Source organism: Leishmania mexicana, chromosome 9, assembly GCF_000234665.1.
Source record: "Leishmania mexicana MHOM/GT/2001/U1103 complete genome, chromosome 9".
Lineage (NCBI taxonomy): Eukaryota > Euglenozoa > Kinetoplastea > Trypanosomatida > Trypanosomatidae > Leishmania > Leishmania mexicana.
The window spans coordinates 94,861-112,231 of record NC_018313.1 but is presented as its reverse complement, the minus strand read 5'-3'; the positions used below and the strand labels follow the sequence as shown (position 1 = coordinate 112,231).

Sequence of the window (17,371 nt, the reverse complement as noted above, 5' to 3'; positions counted from 1 at the left end):
GGGTGGGTGGGTGGTGGGGGAGCGCTGTGGCACTGCATCATAGGGCATACGTCCGCTTGCAGCAGCTAGATACTCAGCAGTTGCGCCCCCGGGAGACTGTTGCACGGGGACGAGGTCGCTGACGAGCTTTCTGCTTGCCCACTGCAATCAAGGGCGCCTTGTCGATGCATGAACCCGTTGATCTTGCGTACCTGCGACAGCCACTGCACCGCACCGCGCGCGGCCAGGTGCTCGAGGATGCCCTGCTGCGGCACGCCGAAGGCTGTCACCAGGCGGCGGAAGATGTTGTGGCGCTCCGGCGCGGCCAGCGGGCGGAACAGGATCTTGTAGCTGGAGTAGAAGTAGTAGACCAGCACCCGAACCTCGGCATAGCGTACATCAAGGGTGATGGACTGGTAGTCGAAGGCGACGCGCAGGGCAACATCGAGCGCACGTGGGATCAGCGGCTGCAGCAGCGCACGTGTGACGCTGTCTGCTTCAATCAGCACTAGACGATGTTGCTCTGGAGTCGGGGCTGCGTTGTGTTTCGCAAGCATCTGCTGCACCAAGACCTGCTGCTCCGTGTCCACATCCTCGCGGCTCAAAGGATGGCGAGTATTTGCAGTCCTTTCCACTGCTGCACACCCACGGCACTGTAACACGTTAACCACTCTCGAGCCCCTCTTCGTCGAGGCCACAGAGTTCCCGACGCTGGGCGCAGCGGACTCGATTTCCGGCGATCGCGCGGACACATCCTGCAGACTGGACACAGCCTCCCCCGCACCCAAGCTTGACGAGTTCCCCCGTGTTATCAGCCCGCAGTAGAGGCTGGACGCTGGAGCGTTACCAACCCTGAGTTGAGGCACCATCGCCCCAGCTGCCGCGGCGGCTGCAGTCGCCTCCGCACCCACCACCAAATTTGGCTTCGCTGCGTGCACCAGTAAGTACAGCGTCGTGCTGCCACCACCACCGATTGTGTTGGATGCAGCCCTGACGCCTTCCTCGTCGACGTCGGTGTGGCTGGCTCGTGTGGTGCGCATCACGTTGACCGTCTGGTACGCTCGCGTGACAACGCCGGAGAGGTAGAAGCGCGGCAGTGTCTGCACCACCGCCTCGGACGCCGTGACGACATTTGGCGCGGCAAGGGCCCACATGCGGCCACCGAAGACAACGTCGCAGCCCTCGTAGCGGTACGTGCCCTCCAGCGATTCCACGCGCACGGCAGCGTCGGTGCACCAGTGCACGGCGTAGGACAGCAGCAGGCGGCCTTCATCGCCGAGCACGGCGCGCAGCGGGCCGTCGATGGGGTGGCGCTGCAGCTCCTCGATGGTGCTGAAGGCCATCTGCACAGCGGCGGCGACGCTGCGCGTGACGTACGACGTGGTGAGCGGGTGCACCTGCTGGATCTGGTAGGCGCAGTGCCGCTCCATTTGGCGCCCCAGTACCTGATCGAGCTTTTCCGTCACCTCGGCCATCTGATCCACGGCAAGATCCCAGAGCTCCTCACCGCGGCAGGGGCCGATGGTGAGCATGGCGAAGGGTGCCATCTTGGGCGCGTGCGCTGCGGCGTCGTAGGTGGCTGTGCACCACAAAACGGCTGCGATGGCGATGCCCAGCAGAAGCAGGGAGCCGAACAGTGTCCACGCTACGATGATGATGATGTTGGTGGGAGTGAGGGAGACGTACGTCTCGCGTGAGCGCACCGCAATGTGCAGCGACGAGTGGGGTGCTAGGATGTCCGTGACGGTACTTTCGGCGATGAATTCGGCGTAGTCCAGCTGCGTTGTGGCCGATGGCAGCGAGGAGGCGATCACGTGCGTGTTACCTGACTCTGTTGAAGTGTCGTAGAGAACGAAGTTCAGGTTATTGGCCTTGGCCAGCCGGCCGAGATCCATAGCGTCGAGCGCGCCCGTCACGTTGACGATGAGTAAGACGAAGCCCCAGAAAGTCTCCAGCGAGGGAATCACGCCTTGAGAGGTATTCCTGTAGAGAGGCGCGCGCGTAAAGATGACCCAGATCCGCTTGAGGGAGGTGATGGTGGTGCGTCGCGGGCCAACGATGGCGTAGCGACCCGACTGAGCTGTCTCAATGGTGGAGGGCTTGTACCGATTGGTCGGGTCGCTTGGGCTCATGAGGTTTCGGCCCACGGTGCCCGGATCGTGCGGGTAGGTCATGGCGATGACTCCGCTGGGGCAGATGGCCTGTAACGCCACGGCAGACTTCTTCGAGGCGATCAGGGATGCAAAACGGGGAAACCTTCCCAGGTACGCCGTGATCTGGTCGCCTGGCATCGGTTCGGACGTATTGGTGGGCGTTTGCAGAGGGGGGAACGTGCTTATCGAATAGCCCGCCAAGGCGCGCGCAGCGGCGAAGCCTTCGATCATGACGTCGCGCAACACGGAAGCCCACGCACTGACGGCGTCGTGCTCCTTCGCCCGGAGCACAGCATTGCGTAGGTTGGCGCTTCTTCGTATGACGAGCATCGGCACGAGGATGCCGATGAGGATGGTTAGTGCGCACCCCAGAATGCACGCCGTGATGATGTAGAAGTTCTTCGGAAGTGCACCCTGCCATGTGGCGGTGAACCGTTGAGTCTCGGGAGGAGATTGACGGTAGGGAAGGGTGACGGAGCAATGCCCCTGGCGAGAGGCACAGTCACCGGCCAGTTCTGCGACCCCTTCTGAGGTCGGTGAGAAAACGACCATCTCCTGAGCAGAGGCGCCATGACCTTCGGGGTTGCTGGAGAGTGTGCCGCCCCCACCACCTTGCGCGGCGGCCCGCGTCACCATGCTCGCCCTTGGTTCTTGTTGCGTTGGCGCGTGATGTCTGATGACCACCATCCGCTGACTGTGGGTGCACCACGTGGCCCCTCCCCCCTCCCTCTCCCCCCACACACAGCACACGTGCGCCTAGCGTATCGCCTCTACAACGCACTGCGGCAAGGACGTGAAGAGGACCAGCAGCGCGCTAGAAGGGGCGCAGTGGTGGTGGTGGTGGTGGTGGTGGTGTGTGTGTGAGGGGGGGGGATGGGGGAGGGTACGCTACGCCGTCGTTAATTGAGCACAAAAGACGAAGCACACGATGAGCAAAGGGGAAGAGAGGCGGAACTGTCGCTCGCGAGGAGAGGCGGTTGCATGGAGGACGCGTGGCCACTGGAAGGTAGATGTATATATATGTATGTGTGTGTGTGTGTGTGTGGGTATAGGGGAGTGAGTGGCAAGGCCGCGGAAAACCTACGTGGGTGGGGATGCCTTCAGGAGACCGGTGGAGTGTGGGAGGAGGGGGAGGGGTGCATAGCGGGTTACCGTCTGTGCGTGACAACGCGTGCGGACATGTGAAGCGAGAAGAGGGGGAGGGGGAGAAGCAGTGAAGGAGGATGGTGGAGGGGTGGAATGGGGATAGGGGGGATGAGATGGCGGGCCGTCAGGCGGAAGCGGCACGCAGAGTGCAGGGCATGCGCAGCGGCGTGCTACCACGCACCCGACCGTTAGAGCGAGAGCCCAAAAAGAAAAGGGGTGGGGTGGCGGAAAGACTTGAGGCTTGGTGCCAGCTCCCAAGAACTTCTCCAGCTCTGCTCCGTGCACGCACATGGGCTGCCCCCCTCCCCTCCCCTTACAGTCGCTTCCCCCTTCTGCTTACTAGTATTTCGGCTTTTGGGTTTCTTCATTCGAAGGGCAGGGCAGACCACAGATGTGTCGGAGGCAAGGTGGCGCACGCCGTGCCGCGGCAGGAAAGGCACATCGAAGACACACATCCCACAGACAGAGAGGGAGGAGTGGTGGTGGGCGATGAGGAGGACGGATGGCGATTGGGTGTCTACGCACACACCCGCACCCCACCACCCCTCCACCTCTACACCCATCCGCAGCGACGGGTGAGTTGCGAAGGCGGACTCCCCCCCCCAAAGGCAAGCGACAACTACGCATGACCACGTTTCCCCCTGAGTCTCTCCCTCCCTATCTGTTTCTCCGGGAGACGACCCGCCGCCTGGACGTGGGTGCGCGACGCGGCGTTGCTGTCCTCGTCTCCTGTAGGCGTGACTGCTGCCGTTATGCACAGAGAACAGGAGCCAGCATACACCCACCCACCCACACACACACACACACAAACTCGCGTCGTGCACTGTCTTGGTCCCTCCAACCTGTTGCTGCTGCTCTTGCGCTCGTGCGGTGCGTCACTGATGCGGGCGGCGCTGCGTGTGACTGTCCCCGCATCGTTGCACCTTTATCATGAAGCCGCGGCGCACCTCAGCTTCCCGCTCCGGGGTGACGGGGAGGACCCGCTGATAGCTGCCCAGCAACGGGGCGTCGTCCAAGGTGGTGAAGTACGGCATGCGCAGCAGCTCTGCCGCGGTGGGTCGCTGCTGCGGGTCGAGTTGTAGGGCGGCGCAGAGCACGTCCATGCAGGCCTGTGTAGGTCGGCGATGTGGCTGGTGCCGCGAGCGCCCCAACTCCGCCTCGAACCAGCCCCGAAAGCCGTGGAACTGCTGATACAGAAAGCTGGGCTCGAAGATGGTCTGCAGCCTGCCCCAGTTTGCCGGTTGCACTGCTCGCCCAGCCTCCGCCAGGCGCCCCTGCACCTCCAGCTGCTCCAGAACACGCATGTGTTGACACGAGTCGGGGTGATAGACGCTCACCGGCGGCAGCGGCCCCAGAATCTCTGTAATACGGGAGAGCTGCTCGAGTTCCGTGGCCGCCGATCGCTCTGGCGCACGTTGCTGCTGCTGCTGCTGTGCCTGCGCGCGATGCCTGTAGAAGGGGGGCTCGAGGAGGTACAGCTGAGCGAGCAGGCACCCAAGCGACCACACATCGACCTTCTCATCATACGCGGTACTGCCCAGCAGCATCTCTGGCGGACGGTAGGCCAGAGTAATCACGCTCGGCGTCCGCCACACATGCGTGCCAGATCGCGACGACCCGGCCGCGGCGATGGAGCACAGCCCAAAGTCGGTCAGCTGCACCTCGCCATCACTCGTTACGAGTACGTTGTCGGACTTGATGTCGCGGTGAATGATGCGCATCTCGTGCAGCTTGCGCACCGCGATGAGAAGTTTCTTCATGAGGAGGGCCATCTCCGATGGCGTGAAGGCGAACTGGCGGCGACACAGGCCAGCCAGACTCGCTGTGGCGTAAGCGAACACCAGCACAATGTCGCGCTGCTGCCGATCGTAGATGAGAACATCACAGAGCTGCGAGACCTCGGCGAGAGGATCAGTGATGGCCACCGCGCCACGGTGATGCGCGTCGTTGCGCAGTCGTTCCTCGAGTCGTTCGCGCTGGTTCTGGATGTGCCGAAGGGCAATCACCTCCCGCAGCGAGGTCTGTGGAAAGCCCTGATGGGTGCTCAGCATCTTGATGCGCTTCAGCGCCACCACAGCGCCGGTTCGCTTGTCGACGCCCTTGAACACCTCGCCGTACGTGCCCTCGCTGAGCTTCTCGTGCACTTCGTAGACCTCCTTCACGGTGCGCTGAATGGGGCTGAAGTCCATGGACGGTGGCGGAGCACCGGGGAGGTTCACCCCCACAAAGCGGTGACGCCGGCATGGAGACCCTTGCGCGCCGGGGTACGGCGTGGGTGTAAGCGAGCGTAGGCGCGAGAAGCCGCTTGTCCCCATCACGATGGCTGCGGCAGACCGGGTCTGCTGCTGCTGCTGTTGCTGTGAAACGGCCGACCCCACGGTGGCGGTCAGGGGCGACCCCACGTTTGGTGCGTTGACAGACACAGCGCGCGAGGGGGCGCTTATGAGGATCGGCGTTGGGCGCGACGCCGCTCTCGCTGGCACAGGCGCGGCACCGATGCCAGTCGCCTCAGGGTTGGAGATGGTGGCGCTGGCTGGCGAAGCTGGTGAGACACGCAAGGGGCCGTCGGCAGGCGTGTCTGACGCACGTTGCGCCTCCTCGTTGATCTTTCTTGTGCTCTCTGGCTCTTCCACTGCTGCTCTACTGCCCGCCTTAAGCGCCTCACCAGGCGCGGAGACGTTGGCGCATGCGGTGGCCGCACCATCACCACTGCCACCGCCTGCAACGGCAACGGACGCTGGCTTATGGGCTGGCGTCGTTGCGGTGTCGGCCGGAGCCGTATTGCTGCTCGACAGCGCGAGCCGCAAGACGCGGCTGCCGCTGCCACCGACACCTGTGGTGCTGAGCCCCCCAGGTGCCATTGCCGAAAAAGGCGTCGCTGAATGGGCCATGGTGGTGCTCGGATATGGACGGAAACGCTTCGAAGGGGGCGCCCACTCCTCGTCGTCCACCTGCTCTTGCAGCCATGGCGCGTTTGGCGGGGGCTGAGGCAAGGCGGCAGAGGGTCGGAGGCGCAGCGTGTGATGGGCCACCGCATGGGGGGTCGAAGAAGAGGGTAAGGAAGGCGCGACGGGGTCTAGTCGCATGATTCGTGCCGTGCTTGTCCCATCACCAGCGTCCACAGCCCTCGTGGCGCCACCGACAGATGGATGTAGTAGTGGTGGTGGGGTTTGCGGTGAATCAGTCGCCCTGTTCCTGGTGTGGAGGGGGTGCGGCTGCTCATGGAACAGAGGCTCGTGTAAGCCCGACGCGATTAGCCCCAGTGACGTCGTTGCCACTGTGGCTGCCGCCCGCGGTGGCTGGGGTTCGTGAACGCTGACACCTGAACTGGAAGTGAGGGGCGAGTTGCTGACGCAGCTGGTGCCACCGTCACCGCCGCCGACACTTGGACCTCTGTCCTCGCCCATGGCCACCCCATCCTCCTCCTCCTCCTCCTCCACGATGATTGCCTTTACGTAGCCGTGCCCCTCACAAGAGGGAGGCACAGAGCCGCGGCCGCTGCAGCGACGTGGTTGCTGGTGCATGTTGCGGTTGCCGGAGCACGTGGAGGCGAGAGGAGGCGGAGCACCGCACACCTCTTCCGGTTTTCTCCCGCTTTCTTTCCCCTGACGTTTTTGTAGCCGTAGGCGCACTGTTTGTGTTCGCCCCGTTGCCCGCGCTCACCACGCCTGCAGCGCGCGTGCGTGTGCGTGCGGACGCCGTATCAGCTGTGGCTCCCTCTCTCGTTTTTCCCTTTAGTTTCCTTCAAGAGTGTGCGGGTCCGCTCTTGCTGTGATGACGCCGCAGGGTTGGTTGGGTGGGTGAGTCGGTGGGTGGTGATGGTGGGATAGGGTGAGGATGACAAGGCGAAGGGGTGGTCGGTGGTAAGAGAGTGACCGTGGCAGTAGACTCGACCCATCTTGCATGCTGGCACGTGTGTATCCTGCTACCGTGTTCACATCGATGCACACGAGAGCACGGCAGCGGGGTGGGCGAGGTGCCGCCGCATGCGAGGTTTTTGGGAGGAGCCTCCATGCGACTTCCCTCACAGCGCGCGTAGTTGCGGTGGATGTGAACGTCGTACCCCCCCCGCGAAGCACACACCACTGCTGCTGGGGAAGTTAGCTCTTCACAACTCTTGACCCGTGCTCGCCTGTGCAGCGCGCCTACGTCCGCGTCCGAAGGACGCGGGTGACGGCGCTTGTGAGCTGGGGAAGAGAGTGGGAGGAGGAGGCGGGGGGAGCAAGAGAGGCAGAAGGGTGTCCTTATCCTGTCCTGCTGCCGCCCCCTTCCCTTCCCCCCCGCCGGCTCCTGCTGCGGCAGCGGGGGACTTTTCTTCAACGGAAAAAAAAGAAACGGCATATGTAGCCAGAGCGTTCATCAGGGGTGATATCCATGGCCGCCGAATATATTCGCGGTCCCGATGCCCAGGCTCTCGCCCTTGACAGTGAAGCACATGGCGACGTCAACCGAAGCTTCGATGCTTGTCTCGCCATCCTCGTCGCTGCTCTCCGGGAGATGTGGGACCGCGCCAAATATGCGTTCCTGTAGGAGCTGCTCCATGAGAAGCTCTTCGGACGTCTTCGTCGGCTGTTTGAAGGCGCGGCGCGGCGCCTCCGCAAGGGAGGCTGCGGGTACCGACAGCTGGTGCTGGTGCTGCTGCCGCTGCTGTTTCAGCTCCGCGCGTGTACTGACGCTGGAGTCGTACACCACCTCCAGCTCATCCAGGGCGCGCACAATGGTCAATGCCAGCGTGACATCCTCGAGGGACGGCGCTCCCGCCAGCTCTGGTGACGCATTGACCCTCTCCTCATGATTCGCTGCTCGTATCGTTGTAGAAGACAAGGAAGCGTCGGCGGCGGCGGCATCTGCGGTATCGCCACCGTCCACCGTGAGTGGTGGTCGCACCACCGTCGATGACGGTGTTGCTGCGGCGCCGGCCAAGTGGCGCTGTTGCACGACAGGCAGCACCGCTGCCAGCATGCAGCGATCCCACAGAGGTAGCTTGTCCAGCGCGTGGAGGGCTAGGATGGGCTGGATGGGGGCCGCGTACGCCTCATAGATGCTGCCAAAAGGCAACTGTCGAGCTTCGAAGACCAATGTCATGCCGCTGCTTGTGTATCCCCCCATGTGGTATGCGTCCAGCGTAGGCCGCACGGCTCTGCCACCGCGGGCGGTCTTTATGCGGGTGCACTGTTTTCTGAAGTTGTGAAAGCCGAGGCGCGAAGAATGGCAGCAGACGAGAAGATCGGTGAGGAGAGAGTGTGTGAGAGGACGGGAGGAGATACAAGGTGTGTGTGCGCACACACACACACACGCATGCGCTTGAGCACATCTACGTGCGCGTGCGTGCGTCTCTGGGAGACTGCATTGCCTCACGGAAAGGGAGAAGGGGGAGAAGGGTAGGTGGACGACCCCCCTCCTCCTCCCTCCGTCTAAGCCCTCCTCGCTGCTGCTTCGCGAGCGCTGTGCCAGCACCAGGCATGGCGAAGCCGCACAAGCGCGCGCCCGCAGGGAGCGAAGTAGGATGCCCAGTCCAAGTGTATCCCTGTCGCACTCTATTTCGCCCCTCTCCGTACCTGTCTACACAACGATGCGCGATGCTCGATGTTCCCATCGTCAGGGCGGTATGATCGCCACCCAGACACACACACACACACACACACACAGCGAAACGAGTGCAGCCACGTCGATGAGTCTCTTGTCCCCACACGATGCGAGTGTCTTAGCCGTCACTTGGCCATCGGCGACCCTCCCTTTTCTCCGTATGGCTGCATGCGTGCTTGTGAGTGGATACGGATGAAGGTGTGCGCGCGCGCGTGTGTGTGTGTGTGTGTGGCGGACATGCTGAGCGCGGGCGCAAGAGGACACACAGAGGCGGAGGTAGAGGGTGCGCCGTGACGCCAGCGCGCCACCGGCTTCCCTCCAGCACCTCGACCACCTCTCCCCTCCCCTTCACATCACAGTTGGTACACTTGCCTCAGGGTCGATGACGACGGCGTCATAGGCACCGAGGCAACTGCGCTGAGAGAGGGGCTGCGGCAGGGTGACTTTGATGCCACCCTGCCCATCACCTCGACACGCCCGACGGTTTCTGTCGGCTGACACGTCGCAGAAGGGATGCGAAGAGTGCTACTGTGGCCTTGTTTCTTCAGCCGAATCACCACTTCCTCGACGGCGTCCTCCTCATCAGCGCCGACCGCCGCCTCCGCGTGAGGCACCTCGCGGTCGCGATCCATCGACATGGCAATCATCCGCCTCGTCGTTGCACGAAGCGGAGAGTCGTGCGGGACGGTGTGTGACACACTGAGACTCAAGTCCTTCGACCATGTCGAAGTGGCTAACACTGCTGAGCCTGATGTAACTGGTGCAATAACCCCGTGCATGGCAGTAGCTGCAGAGGGCAAGAAGGCCATCAACTCGGCCTCCGGCCCCTCCACGACACTGTCGCAGGAAGACCGCTCGACGCTGGCGCTGCCCCTCCCTTCTAGCAAGGACGACGCCGTTGCACCGGCGGAGGAGGAGCGGGCGGTGTTGTACGACTGACGCGGCGCCGACATGGAAGCAGAGGTTGCCGCAACAGCAGCACTGGCCTTGGCCACCTCTTTCGCACGTGCCGGCTCACCGGCTGCCCCGACCGCCTCCGTTGTGAGCGGGTTCCCATCGCTGTCGGACTCGCGTCCTTGCGCAATGTGTGCGTCGCTCTCGCTGTCTTGGCAGCTGCTGTGACTTGGTGCGTGCTGCTGCTCCTGCGCTGGTGACGATGCAGGCGCTGCTGTGCCGCGCGCTGAGAGCGTGGGCAAGACCGGATAGGGAGAGCTCGCACAGGGTGGTGATAGGGACTGAGTCGGCTCCGCTGGCTCGACTGAAGGGAATATCTGCCGCGCCAGGAGCGTGTCCATGATGCATCTAGCGTGCTGTTGCTGCTGCTCAATGGTCGACCCGCCGGATCGAGGGCTGCTGCTGCTGCCGCTGCTGCCGGCGTCATCGACAACGTCCTTCACGCCCTCCACGTCTTCGCGCACCGTCGCCATGCGGGCTGCCGTCCCTTCTGCGAGCGACGCGGTGGAGAAGGGCGACACGCTCACCATCCACCGCCCACTGCCTTCTCGTGCCGTGGAGCTGGTGGAAGTGGCTCGCATACTCCCTGCAGCGACCGACGTCGTGGCGGACGGCACAGGGTCAGTGTTCACCTCCCGCTTACCGCCGTTGTTAACAGCTGGAATGACCTCACGGGACTCATCCGCAGCCGCTTCTCGGCTGCTGCGCTGAATGCGCAACGGGTGAGGCGTGCGTGCAGCGGGTGATCCGTAGTCGGGGGTGCTGTTGCGGATTGTTTTTTGGGTGCGCGGCTGCAGCGGCTCCGGTAGAGGCTGCTGCAGCTCTCTCGACGAGCCTGCTGCGCATGCACGAGTAGCCTTCTCGAGTGCTGCCTCCAGCTCGGCGACGCGAGCGTCCCGCTCCGACAGCGCGGCGCGGCACCACTGCAGCTCATCAACACACTCGTCATAGCTCTCGCAGAGCGACTTGCACTGCTTATAAAGCTGCTGGGCCGTTTTCTTGTATTGGCGAGCTTCATCGCGGAGGCGGGCTGCGTCGGCGGCATTTATGACGACCTCACCAGGTCTGCGCCGGTCGTGACGCTCACTTGACGCAGCCCTGATGCCGGGCGCGCTGGTGCGCTCGCTGAGGTTGTCCACCTCCCCCTGCTCATCCTCATCGCCTGAAGGCGCCAGCCGCCGACTCGGGGCCGACACGCTGCGGAAGAGCCGCGGAGGAAAACAGGCCGCGCACCCGCTGCCTTCGCGGTGGCGGCGGTCAGCGCTGCTGTGGTGGGGCTTGAGGTGAGTGGCACATGCGGAGAGGTGCAGCTGATGTTGTTGGGCGCGCTGTTGCACCGGCAGCGCGTGCAGGACGACCTCCGGGTTCACTGCGGCGGCCTCTGCCCCCAGCCGCAGGGAGGCGACCGTCTCGAAGAAGTCGATGGATCTACTCGAGCAGCACACGAGCAGCACAACGTGCACTGCGGCGGCACCCTCTAGTGCAGCCGGGGAGGTGGATGATGATGATAGGGTCGCTGCAGATGGCTGCGGCACCAGAAAAGGCTCGAGAATTGCCGTTAACGCACTGTCCTTGAAAGGGGCGTGGTGCAGCGGAGGCCGGCGCGGAAGCTTAGTCGCCGCTGCCGCCGCTGTTGACTCCTGAGCGACGGCGGTGTGGCTCAACCGTGTTGCTTCACTGAGGGCACGGAAGACCTTGCGGAGCGCCAGGAGACTCGCGTTGATAGACCTCGTCTCGCGCCGCCGCCGCACCTGTGCCGCCTTCTTGTCCTCCTCGGGAGATGGGCGGAGGAGAGAGCGATGGTATGCCGAGCCGACAGTAGTGGTGGTGCCGCTGCTGATGCCGCTGTGCTGCGAGGAGACGCCAGATAGCATGGAGGTATCCAGTGAGACACGGCTGTGCAGACTGCTCGCGCGCGACGAGAACGCGGCGCTGGTGGCTGCTTGGCCTCGCCGCCTCGGCTGACGGCACGCCACCTTAGAGGTGCGCACATGCGCTACGTCGGCATCGGCGAGCTTACCGCTCTCTGAGCCGGCCAGATCCACAAACGCCGTCTCATGCTGCATGACCCACTCGCCTGCCGGACTGTCACGCGCAGCAGGCGCGTAGACCCGGACGCAGAGGACCAAATGGCCACGGGAGGAGCTCTGGTTGCGACTGGTGGCGCACTCCTGCCGCAGAGCGAGCAGGGCTTGCAGGACCGCTCGCGCTTCGGCGAAAGTCGTGCATCGTGCCTGCTCTAGTGACCGCAGCACCTGCTGCTTTTCAGTAGCCTTGTACTCGGTCTTGAGAAACCGCGACAGGGTCGGTGACGATGCGAACGGTGTCGCTGCTGCTCCAGCGGTGGCGGTGCAGCCTGCCCCCACCGACGCGGAGCTCTCGCTGCGCGTGCCCCACAAGTCCTCTTGCGCGTACGCGTCTGCGCCGTCCGGCTGCTGCTCACTGCGGTGCAGTTCGTGCGCCATCCACACCGGCAGCTGCTGCCGTAGGTCGGAAGACCGCAAGGAGTGGGCAAGTCCGGCTGCAGCGTCAGTTGGAGTCTTGGAGCTCAGGCGGCGGTCCGCGCTGCCTCGTGCCACACCAGCCGCGCCGGTGGGGTACGGAAAGTCGAGCGTCGACAGCGCGACGGAGAGCGCCACCAGATCCGTCGCGGCCTCGTTGTACACCTCAAAGCACGAAAGGTCGACAAAGACGTCATCGACGGCGCCGTCGCCGCTGCCGCGGTCGGTGTCGCATAGATGCCGCCGCTTCTCTGCGCCGTTCCGTGCGCTGAAGACGTCGTGCAGGTAGCGGGGCACCACACCCGCCGAAGGGGACAGCCCCTCGACGCCAGAGCTCGCCGAGGTCTCGCCGAACAGGCTGTAGGTCTTGCCGCTCGCTGTCTGTCCGTAGGCGAGGTAAATCCGACGCACCGCCGTCGGTACGGGAGAGCTGCTGCACCATCGCCGTTGCCGCTCGGGTGAGCGCGGAGCCGGCATCAGCAGACTCTTGCACGTGACGTCGTACAGGTGTTGCTGCTGCGCAGCCATAGCCGCCGGTGTTGCTGCCGTGGGTGTTGACGGAAGAAACACGCCGTCGCAGGAGAACGTCACCTTGCTGAGAGTGGCGGGGTCAGCGAGGTAGACACGTTCACCGGTGGCCATGGCAGGCGCGGCTGTTGTCGTTGTCGCACCTAAGGAGGGTCCTTCAGCTCGCATAAGGAGGATGGCTTCAGCTGGTTCCCGCGGGATACGACAATGTCCGCCAGCTGGTGCGCCCACACCGGGGATGGCCGCCGCCGCCGTGGCCGTGGTGGTAGAGGGGTGGTCCGCCGGCGGCGGGGCAAAGCGGCAGAACACCTTCATGGCCGTGTGTGGGAACCCCTCACGCAGCGGAGGCGGGGGGATGCGCAAGGTCTATCTTGGCGGGGCGCAGTGGTGTCTATGTACAAGTGCGGGGCGTATGCGTGTATGTCTATCGTATGCATGGATGCATGTACGTGGATGCCTGTGCGTAGTGTGTGGCTATGAAAACGGAGGGGGGAGGGGGTCACCGGCGGCGACGCGCTCTTCTCGTGTGTGCGCGGTCTCTGGCAGCAGCGGCAACCGACCAAACGCGAGCCTCTACGCGCGTGCGTGTGTGTGTAGAGTGGAAAGGGGGGAAGAGGGGATGGGATGGGGTGGGGGGGGGTGAGAGATCCGCGGAGAAAGGGCAGCAGAGGTGGAGAGAGCGAGAGCGAGAGCGGGAGGAGAAGGGGTCAACGGGGAATGTGAATGGGAGGCGGGGGGGGGCGCAGGACGGGGGGGGGAGAGGAGCCCGTCTCTCTCCCCCTTCCCCACACCTCTTCGACACATGTCCCCATGTGAGTGTGTGTGCGTGGGGAGGGGGAGGGCACACACCCATTCACGGCAGCAACGTCGCACCTTCCGCCACGCGCTTGCACCATCGTTACCCTTGACCGGAAGACCGTGTTATGTGTCTTGAGTGGATTCCTTGTGCGTCACTCGGTGGATTGCTGCTGGTCTCACGTGATGCCTGATCCCTCCCTTCGCTCAGGCGTATGCCTGTGGAGACAGCAACCTGTGGCTGCCGCTTCTGGGACGCACGCACGCTTGGCAGTGAGGCAACTGTATGCGAGAGGTGGTGGTGGTGGAGAAGCGTGACAGCTCCCTTCTCCTGCTCTGTCTCCCTCTCCCTTTCCCGCGTCCCGCAGACGGAGAGGAGGGACACGGAGAGGCGTAGTACTGCTGGGCTGCCCGCGCACGCCTGGGAGGGATGACTTCCCCCATCACGTTTCTCACATGCGCAGTGGTAGCGAGGCGGTCTGTCGAGTCCACCTCAGCTGCAGCTGCATCCCCGCACCGCCTTCCGCTGTGCCGCCAGCACTGGAGGGGCGACGGCACACGAGCTCACCCACCAACACTTTCGGGTACGTCAGGGACTCGATGAGGCGGCGCACCGCCAGCAGGACAACTTCCTGCACTTTTTCATTGTCCTCATTCAGGCACGATCCGCTCGTGGACGCGCCACCGCCGCCGCCGCTGCTCATGCCGCTGCTCATGCCGCTGCGATGGTGTAAAGATGCGTTGCTGTTGCTACTGTACAGCCCAGACCGTGGGGGAAGCAGGGGGCGTGCGGCTGCGTTGTAGGAGTCGCGTCCTCCGTCAATGCTGGTGCCGCCGACGACAGTCGCCTCGTTGCGCTGCGTGTAGGTTGCCGTGAAGGCCGCCGCCGCCGCACCGGAATGAACGCTGCCGACACCGGCGGCACGCATGCCCCAGCCACCGTAGTGAATGACCTCCGCTACCGACGCGCTCCCGCTGTTGGCATCGCTGGTGTCGGGCATCACCTTCACCACTGCCTTGAAGAGCGGAGCGGTGGGAAAGCTCAGCTCCACGCGCGCCCCATGGAATGCGGCGTATAGGTGGCCGCTGAAGGTGACGCGATGTACGGCGACGGCGCAGTTCAACGTAAGGACGTCCGGCGGTACGCACAATGCGGCGGGGAGGAGAGCACCGAGGGGGAGGCAGCAGCCAAGGCGCACGTGAAACCGCTGATCTTCGTAGAGCAGGGGTACTGCGAAGCAGCGGAGTTGGAATGCCGCGGATGTCTGTGGCAGCGGCGAGGCAGACACGGCCGCGGATGGCGCGCGAGCGGGGGTCGAGCTCGACGCGGCAGGGGTGGCTGGCCTCATGTGACAGCCCTCACCGTAGGTCTGCTCCACTGAGATGACGTCCCCCTCCACGCGAGGGAGAACAACACCAAGCTGAGCGCCTGCACTGCTGGCGCCGCCACCCCCACCAGTGAACAAGGGGCAGCTGCCGGCGTAGTCTGCAACAGGAGCGCCCGACAACGGATCGCCGAGATGTGCGCTGTCGGCGCCGCGAGTCGTGACAGACGACACGGCATCTGTGATTGCGGTGCTGAGGCCTGCCACGGAGGACGAGAGGAGGGACCTGGCGGCGTAGAGGGCGGTATGCGAGCTTGTCGGCTGACGGTGGCCACTACTAAAGCTGCTGTTGCTGTGGTGGTGGTGGTAGGCAAAGCCAGCCGCCGATGGTGTCATGCCCGGTGAGTCGGCAACGGAAGCAGTCCCTGCACGTCTGGCTGGCGGTGCTGCTCTCGGTGTGGCGGAGCTGCCGGAGGCGTCACCGGCTCCGTGGTGGAGGCTCAGTGGGGGGCGGCGTACGTCACGGAGCGTACCCCCGAGGAGCCCGGAGCCGAGCTCTAGCAGCTGGATGCGCAGGAGCGGTTTTCGAGGCGCTGTAAGCAGCGGTGCTGCAGAATGTGACGAGGCCCGGCCCAGCGACGGCGATGGATGGGCAGCGCTTGCGAGTTCGGCCGCCACGGCGTGCGCCTGCGCCGCACGTGCTCGCATACGGTTCTCGTAGCCCACGTTCACGCTTTCTAACACCTTCTCTGCACCGTAGAGGAGGTGGTCCGTCCACACCTCTGGCTTCACTGTGCCACCGCCGAGGCACAGGAAGGCCGCACAGCGGATGAGAACATTCACCCAATACGCGCTCTCCCTCCGCAGCGGCGTTGGTGGGGCCGTGGCGGCCGCTGCCGCGCCGCGGCGCAGACGGCGACGAGAGCAACGTGAGGAGTCAAGGCTAGCCGCCATGGCACTACTCGCCGAGGAGAGCGAGGCGGCAACCGCGGATGAGGAGCGACCACTAATGCGCATGCCAGCGCCGTTCAGAGCACCGTCGACATCCTTTCCACCGGTTGATCCACCGACGCTGCTGGAGTAGTAGTAGCCCCACTCGCGCAGCGGGCGCTCGGCGTACACCTCGCGAGGGCTGTAGTGAAGGCCGTTGATGAGGAGCCAGCGGTATGCGATGCCGAGTGTCGTGTCCTCCGCGAGGGAGACGTAGCGAGTGATCGACGTGTAGAGGGGCAGCTCGTGCGGCAGAAGGAGGGGGTCGTACGCGTGGCCGTACTCTGCACCGTCGCTGCTGGTTCCGGGGAGGGCACCAGAGGGAGCGGCCCCCACCACCGCGGAGACCCCGTCACCCGCTGACGCCGCTGCCGTCGACACCGGCTCCTCCGCCTCCACCGGGACGTTCAGGAATGCAAAGTACGCCAGCGCGACGCACAACGCGATGCTCACGAGGAGCTCCAGCAGCAGGTTGAGCATTAGCGAAAGAAAAGGAAGACGCGTATGTTGGTGTGTGAGACCGTCGCCGCGTAAAAGTTCGTCGCCGCCACCTACTGGTACGTGTGCATGCGCCTGCTAATCCTGAGCACCGCGGCGATGGTGGCGATGGTCAATGGGAAGGAGAGCGGAAGAGGAGGAGGAGAATGGGGGGAGGCAAGGGTGATTCAGCTCAGCACCTCACTGTTTTTGGCGCACACACACACACTTAAAGCACTCCTCTGCGGCGCCTCAAGTCTCACTTCGCCGCGTTCTCCAGATGCCGCGAGGACTGTTGTGGTTGTTTCGCCTCCTGCGAACTCCTCCCCCTACAACGGGGGGTGTTTCGGTGTAGTCGCAATGATCTTCGCTTTTCATGTGTACACGCGTCTGTGCGTGTGCGTGTGTGGAGAGGGCGGGGTGCGAGGAGAAGCCCAGCGCACACGCGATGGACCCCTCTGTTGGTCGCTGGACCGCAGCAGGTCTTATTCTCTTCGAGGGGGAGGTGGGGCTGTGGCCACATATACGCCCGGTTCAGAGGTCGAGACTTGTCGAATTGGGGGGGGGGGGTGGAGCGGGGATGATGGGGGAGCGCTTGGCTTCGCTTTCCCTTGGCAACGTGCCTATTCTCTGCTGTCGAACATGAGCGAGACTCCCCACATTAGCCCCTCCTGGCCCGGCCGTGGGCTCCCCCATCGCGTGGTGCGAAGCAGCGGGGAGCACGGTCTCTTCCTCGAACCCTACCCGCCTCCCGCTTCGCAGGTCACTTCACAGCCATGCCCATTGTGCTGGTTGCCACCGGATGCATCCCCCCTCGGGAGGGAGAGGGGGGCAGCACGCAGGCTCCTCCCCACACACATCAGTGTGGGCCGTGCGAGGGCCCGGGTGAGACATACGCGCGAGTTGCTCTAGCACGTTTTACCTATCGTATGGATGG

General features: G+C 64.1%; 5 protein-coding genes across 5 annotated transcripts; all 5 read right to left on the bottom strand.

Annotated features, from left to right (window-relative positions):
• Positions 1-65: 65 nt before the first annotated feature.
• Positions 66-2,819, bottom strand: LMXM_09_0320 (conserved hypothetical protein; the record flags this gene model as incomplete). The annotated part of the gene is made up of 1 exon (XM_003872663.1): positions 66-2,819. The coding sequence occupies one exon, from the start codon at positions 2,817-2,819 to the stop codon at positions 66-68; it is 2,754 nt and encodes a 917-aa protein (XP_003872712.1).
• Positions 2,820-4,153: 1,334 nt separating this feature from the next.
• Positions 4,154-6,802, bottom strand: LMXM_09_0310 (putative protein kinase; the record flags this gene model as incomplete). Its single annotated transcript, XM_003872662.1, has 1 exon — positions 4,154-6,802. The coding sequence occupies one exon, from the start codon at positions 6,800-6,802 to the stop codon at positions 4,154-4,156; it is 2,649 nt and encodes an 882-aa protein (XP_003872711.1).
• Positions 6,803-7,637: 835 nt separating this feature from the next.
• Positions 7,638-8,363, bottom strand: LMXM_09_0300 (conserved hypothetical protein; the record flags this gene model as incomplete). The annotated part of the gene is made up of 1 exon (XM_003872661.1): positions 7,638-8,363. The coding sequence occupies one exon, from the start codon at positions 8,361-8,363 to the stop codon at positions 7,638-7,640; it is 726 nt and encodes a 241-aa protein (XP_003872710.1).
• An 854-nt stretch (positions 8,364-9,217) lies between these two features.
• On the bottom strand, positions 9,218-13,015 carry LMXM_09_0290 (putative kinesin; the record flags this gene model as incomplete). The annotated part of the gene is made up of 1 exon (XM_003872660.1): positions 9,218-13,015. The coding sequence occupies one exon, from the start codon at positions 13,013-13,015 to the stop codon at positions 9,218-9,220; it is 3,798 nt and encodes a 1,265-aa protein (XP_003872709.1).
• A 1,079-nt stretch (positions 13,016-14,094) lies between these two features.
• Positions 14,095-16,437, bottom strand: LMXM_09_0280 (conserved hypothetical protein; the record flags this gene model as incomplete). Its single annotated transcript, XM_003872659.1, has 1 exon — positions 14,095-16,437. One exon carries the CDS (start codon positions 16,435-16,437, stop codon positions 14,095-14,097), a length of 2,343 nt encoding a protein of 780 aa, XP_003872708.1.
• Between the last annotated feature and the right edge of the window lie 934 nt (positions 16,438-17,371).